Source organism: Triticum dicoccoides, chromosome 5A, assembly GCF_002162155.2.
Source record: "Triticum dicoccoides isolate Atlit2015 ecotype Zavitan chromosome 5A, WEW_v2.0, whole genome shotgun sequence".
NCBI lineage: Eukaryota > Viridiplantae > Streptophyta > Magnoliopsida > Poales > Poaceae > Triticum > Triticum dicoccoides.
Genome location: NC_041388.1, coordinates 696668879 through 696675397, shown reverse-complemented (window position 1 = coordinate 696675397; position 6519 = coordinate 696668879). Strand labels below are relative to the sequence as shown.

At 51.3% G+C, this 6519-nt stretch overlaps 1 protein-coding gene across 1 annotated transcript; it reads left to right on the top strand.

The window, feature by feature from the left end:
• The first annotated feature begins 591 nt into the window (after positions 1-591).
• LOC119304275 (scarecrow-like protein 6) lies at positions 592-3070 on the top strand. The gene has a single exon (XM_037581455.1). It carries the CDS (start codon positions 870-872, stop codon positions 2781-2783), a length of 1914 nt encoding a protein of 637 aa, XP_037437352.1. The 5' UTR covers positions 592-869; the 3' UTR covers positions 2784-3070.
• Positions 3071-6519: the final 3449 nt, after the last annotated feature.

The window sequence follows — 6519 nt, the reverse complement described above, 5'->3', positions numbered from 1 at the left end:
ACCAACCTTTTTTTTCGGAGTTGGAATGGACGACCAACTATTGGGCTGAGAAGGATCCCTGGTAAAAAAGGTTCGCGTCAAAACTAAGCTAAGCTAAGATCTTTAGCTTGTTAATTACTAGGGGTGTAGAAAGAAGAGCTCCCTAACACCACATACATGTGAATCAGTCCATCAGTCGCGATTGCTATGTTTAACATGACCAACCCCGGCATCTAAATGTATCATTGATTATTCAACAATGCCATGCAAAGCCAAGCATCGATGCCAAACAAATCTTCTTGCAAAATATAAATGAAGAAACACGCGGGGTCATTCAGAAAAGGTCTACCTCGCGATAGTATCTCCAAAAACCCTATGACATATGACCGGCCTACGAATAAGTATGCTACTCCTATCGACGGTGTCGTCCGGACGCTCCGCGTGTCCTCCGGTCCTTTACGACAAGCTTAACGGCCAATGGAGCGGTCGGCCAAGGCAAGCCAAGCGTGTGCGGGAGAAAAGCAGCGTGGTCGTGTGAGGTAGAAGAAAGACTGCCTGCTTTGCTTAACGGCCAATGGAGCGGTCGGGAGGGAGGCTGCCTGCTTTGCTTGGGCTGCCTTTTTCACGTTGCACGCTACCATTCCGCAACGTGACACGGACACTACCCCGCCCACCAACGAATAAAACTAACGCTCACTGCTCCACCTCCACCCCGCCATTGCCCGCACCTCTGCCCTCCTCCTCCTAATGGCCCCCCGTCGCTCCCGTTAAGCCGTCTTACCTTCCTACTGCAAGAGAAGCAGATCACTCGGAGCTCTTCTTCCTCCTCTTGCTGCTGCTGTGGCGCGGCGATGAGGTGAGTGAACACAGCTCGTTCGTGTGGGGGATCGATGCCCACGCAGCAGCTCACGACATTCCAGCTGCTCCCGCCCGCCCACGCGCACGGCGACCGCCGACAGCACCACCACCAGCAGCTCGCCTGCGGCGGCGGCCTCTGGGACCCCGCGTCGGTGCTCGACCGCCGGGCCAGCCCCGCCGCGCATCCCACGCTGTCTTCCCCCTCGCCCCTGCCCGCCGGCGTGGCGGCCCTCGCCAAGAACGTCTCCGCGGCCCCGCCGGCGCAGGCGCAGGCATGGCCGCCGCCGCCGCCGGGCCCCGGGGCCAACGACGACGACGCCAAGGACGACTGGGTCCACCACCTCCCGCCCCTCGACATGGCCGGCTGGGGCGACCCCCACGCCGCCGCCATGCAGGAGCCTCACCCGCCGCCCTCCTCGCAGGACAGCACCTTCCTCCGCTGGATCATCGGCGGCGGGGACGACGACGACGACGACTCCGGGGCCGCCATGGACGGCACTGACCCCCCGGATCTTGACCTCGACCGCATCACCATGCTCCCCCGCCACCCGCCGCCGCTCATGGGGGGCGCGGGCCACGGCCTCCCGTTCACGCTCGCCGGCGAGGACACCAAGCAGCCCTTCCGCGCCTCGCCGGGCGCCGCCCTGCATCAGCAGCAGCACCACCTGCCGCACGCGTTCCACGGCGGCGCGTTCCCTTCCTTCGACCCGGCGGCGCCGGCCAAGCGGCAGCAGCAGCAGCACCCGATGGCCGGCGCGGCGCCGCCCAAGCTGCCCCCCTTCGCCGGCCATGGCGCTGCGGCCGCCCTCAAGCCCAAGGCGGAGGCGCCGGTCGACGACGGCGCGGCCGCGGCGGCGGTGGACCAGCTCACCGAGGCGGCCAGGCTCGTCGAGGCCGGCGACGCCTACGGCGCGCGCGAGATATTGGCACGGCTCAATCACCGGCTCCCCGCCGCCCCCGCGGCCGGGACGCCACTGCTCCGCTCCGCCTTCTACTTCAAGGAGGCTCTGAGCGTTGCCCTGGACACCACCGGCGCCCACGCCTCCTCGGCGGCCGTGGCGTCCACGCCCGTCGACGTCCTCCTCAAGCTCGGCGCCTACAAGGCCTTCTCCGAGCTCTCCCCGGTGCTCCAGTTTGCGCACTTCACCTGCGTGCAGGCCGTGCTCGACGAGCTCGGCGGCGCCGGCTGCATCCACGTGCTCGACTTCGACATCGGCGTCGGCGAGCAGTGGGCGTCGCTGATGCAGGAGCTGGCGCAGCGCCGCCCCGGCGCCGCGCTCAAGGTGACCGCATTGGTGCTGCCGTCGACGCACCACCCGCTCGAGCTGCAGCTCATCCACGAGAACCTCGCCAACTTCGCCGCCGAGCTCGGGGTCCCCTTCCAGTTCGTCGTGTTCAACCTCGACTCCGTGGACCCCACGGAGCTCCTCGCCATTGCCGGCGGCGACGCGATCGCGGTCCACCTTCCCGTCGGCTCAGTTCACGCCGCCGCGGTGCCGTCGGTCCTTCACCTGGTGAGGCGGCTGGGCGCCAAGCTTGTCATCTCGGTCGACCGCAGTGGTGACCGCGGCGAGCTGCCGTTCGCGGCGCACCTGCTCCAGGCATTCCAGTCGTGCGCGTTCCTGCTCGAGTCCCTGGACGCCGTGGGCACCGAACCGGATGTGGCGAGCAAGATCGAGCGCTTCCTGATCCAGCCAAAGATCGAGAGCTGCGTGATGAGGAGGCACCAGGCCGCGGCCGCCGGCGACAAGCTGCTGCCATGGCGGACAATGTTCACCTCGGCCGGGTTCGTGCCGGTGCACATAAGCAACTTCGCCGAGGCGCAGGCCGACTCGCTCCTGAAGAAGGTGCCGGTGAGGGGCTTCCGCGTGGAGAAGCGCGCCGGATCGCTGGTCCTGCATTGGCAGCGCGCGGAGCTGGTGTCGGTGTCGGCGTGGAGATGCTGAAGGAGCTGCCATGATGAACGCAAGTCGGTAGGTTAGTTAGGACTAATGATCCTAACAAATATTTCTGCTGCGACGATCAAATTACTCGTTAAGCATTTCGCCGCCACCTTGATGGATCTTCTGCTGATCATGTCACTTGTTTTGAGTAGATTGTTTGGCAGGCTGCAAGGTCTGGTACGGTATCAATGTATTTTAGTACTCATGTTACTATTTTCATGTGGAATCAATATGGTTATGGTGTTTGAAATCTTCCATCAAAGCCGCTATTCGCCCATTTATCTTGCTATATATATTGGTTCTCTGTTAACTAGCCTACAAAAACGTCTTACATTTTGAGACGGAGGTAGAACTATATAATAAAGCTCCAAAAATATAACACTCATAACCTTGCATCCTTCATCAGTTCAAATAAGAAAAATGTAGAGGATTATGGTCGCCATTATTGATTGTCGATAATCTTCATGTTCTCGAAATGCTTGCGTATACTTCTGTGAAAGGAGGCATTAGAGTAAAAGAAAATTTGCGAGGAAATAATAACATTCAGCTCTCTTGGTGGTGGTCGACTAGGAAAACAATATGCATTGAGTCAAAAAGATCAAAACATTCAAATCTTCCAGGATCCGCCAAATTGGCATCTAATATGATCAAATTTTCTTGAACTTGAATCAAAGAGTTTTTGAAAAAAGTTACAAGTAATTTAGAAGTTGTCTCTACATACAGGCAGATTATAAATGATTTGTGTATTCCACTACTTGTCCATTTTTTTTTTGCTTTTATTCGCATGGGACTATTTTCCCATTGAGTTACAAGCTAGCAGCTACATGTACTCTTTGTCTTTAATCCCATATTTGCTCTGTTCGACTAACTGTAGCTCATTGTATTATCAATGAAGGTATTTTCTGTAAGTAAATTTATGCTAGGCATCATACATGGTCAGAAGCTTTGGTTTTGCAGTGTGTCATTTTCTCTGAAAGTTCTGAAATTGTTACGAACACTGGCTTTCAGACAAACTTTGTCTTTGGTCCGAATCAATGAAGATCTTGATTTAACACTTTTGTACATTTCAGCTAAAAGAAATCGATGGTACATATGCGGTATAAATTTAGAAAACTTTCTCAGACAAATTACTGCCGGACGGTTGTATCTTTAATTATTGGTTAACTTTTTATCTAGTCCAACTTCCATGATATCAACAAAACAAATTGTTATATTTATTCATAAAACTAGACAAGAAGATGCTAATGCATGAGTGGTGAGGTGAGGTACAGTGAAAACAAAATAGAATACCATAATTTTAGATCTCCGTAATCCGATGCCTTGAGAAAGCTCTCTCCTTCAGGAACCTCCAGACACCTGGAAAGTAGAATTGCATGAGAAATGCATGTTTAAGAACAATAATCGCCTTTTTGATATTGTACTTGGAGGAACATTTACAACTTGACAATTGTGGAATGCAGCAAGACTGGGAATAAAGTGGGCATGGATGTTAGTGGCACAACATAAAGCAGCAGACATATTTTTGTTTGTTTGTTTGTGAGATTTTGGTTTGCATTGTATGATCTCCAAAGTTGGCTGAGCAAAGGATCTTTCACGAGTGTTGATGGTTTCATCTACACAATTTGATATCCATTGCTTGATTAGATTTGCGTGGTATACCTCGTATGCATATGCTGTCATTCTTATTCTGAAGTCTCAGCTTAGCAATTGGGTATATGTTACTCATTTCATACTTGAAGTTGCAGGTTGCAGCATCTTGACATTGTTAATTCAGGTACCGCCGATTTCTCGGCTGCTTCCTTCTCTCAGGTGAAAATAAATAACATAGAAATCTGTCTACCCATTTAATACTTGCAGCATCTTAACATTGTTAACTGCTAACCCTAATGCCAGCAATTTCCTTGTTGCTTCCTTCTGTCAGATGAAAAGGGAAACAAACCATCAGTCTTGTAGGCATCTTGTTCAAATGTAATCACAAGCATATTAGTAATGAGGACTGACCCCTAATTGTCAATGTATAGTTGATAATTACCTTGCCATGGTCTGAAGTTCTGGGTATGTACTTGGGCAGATATGAACCGCGCATGTATCATCCATGCTCAAATAATGAATGGTTCATTACTCATCATATTTATCTATCTATTCCTCAGGGATGGAGAAATAACAAGTCCCGTCTGCGAATCTTCTTTGGAGCAGATAAGTGAGCCCCTACCGTTGTTTGCGCAACAGCGCGGGTGATCGACAGACATTAGTTACTTATCAAGATGGAATTTCTCGCTGCAACATGAACCGAATCGTGTGTTTTGTTCTGATGGCAATCGCAGCGTAAAGCTGGCGTGCTTTACCTCAATGGCACCAAGCATCTCCTGTCATCAGCACCTGTACTGCTAATTGCAGTCCCAAATTCGTCCACGTTGGGACAATGTTGTGAGGGTACAGTCCAATATGCTTATGCTGCTGCCGCCCCCCTGATGCTATCTGCAGGACTGATTGAATACACAGATAAGGTTATAGCTGTCCCTAAGGTGCTGAATTCTCTCATTCAGGCTTTGTCTTATTGTCAGATTCGTGCAATTTTGACTCGGCAGCCAAGAAGAAGAGCAGTCAACGCCTCACCGGATAAGAGGAGGTGAAATGTGGAGTTGTTCTGTTCAAGATGTCACCCAAAATGAGGATGAAAAACCATTGCTCAGGCATCCATCAACATTGCAGTTCTGCAACCATTACAAAAACAGCCTAACCAGTAACCCCATGGTTAGGCTGCTCTAAACCAATCCATCGGTTGCAAAGACTAAGACATGCTTTATTTATTCCCAATGCGATGCACCCATCTCCTGCCATTATTAAAAACCCATAGGCGCGAACTTTTGTTCGGCGCACGGGCGAAGCGGTTAAAGCGCCATGAGTGAATGAATCACCAAGATCACAAAGTATAACCAAGCCATTTTTATGCTGCAACAGGACCTGAAAGCTCAAGACCCAGGGAATCGGATCCTGAAAGCCTCACCTACACAAGGAGTGAGCACTGAACAGAGCGGTAGCATCAAGCTTGTGGGCACCAACACAAGGAGTGCCGCCCCTGGAAAGAGCTAAAGACCAGCACCTTTCTGAGAGAGAGGCTAAACTAAAGGAAAAATCTAAAGAGGAGGGTGTGTCATGGTGAAGCCTCCTCGGAGAGTGGGATTCGGTTCAGACTGTGAGACTTTTCTTCCTCCTCCTTTCTCTAATATAATATAGTGTTCTTTTATGTTCAAGAGTTATGAAGTTCATGGACACACACATTTGTATATTACCTAACAAAAAGACACTTTCATCGCAATGTTGGCAACATAAGTTTGAAATTTTGCAGGATTTTCACAGGAAAGAGTTGAGGTCTCAACATGAAGGGGTCTCTGGTTTCGAAGAAGGGGAAGCGGAAGGGAAGGATGCCAGCGAGATATTTGAATGTGTGGAAATGTATTTTTCTCCAGTCTTAAGATGGTAGTAGTAGATAGAGAAGACTTTGTTAGGTCTTCATGTTTCGGCATTTGAATTCGAACAAACGAAATGTTCGAGGACCGAAAGTAGGAGAACCGAAAGACTCACCTATGCCTGGAGTCAACTGCAGATTCACATTAACTAGGGTTAAGCTGCACATGTGTGAGTATGCGCCGCAAGTCTAGCAAGAGTCATGCCTACTTGCTGCTTGACACATGCATGTCCATTATTGATTCCATCGTAACCCTGAAGCTGAACAGTT

Excerpts from the sequence above, each read along its gene's own strand:
- LOC119304275 (XM_037581455.1), top strand. The coding sequence starts at position 870 with ATGCCCACGCAGCAGCTCACGACATTCCAGCTGCTCCCGCCCGCCCAC.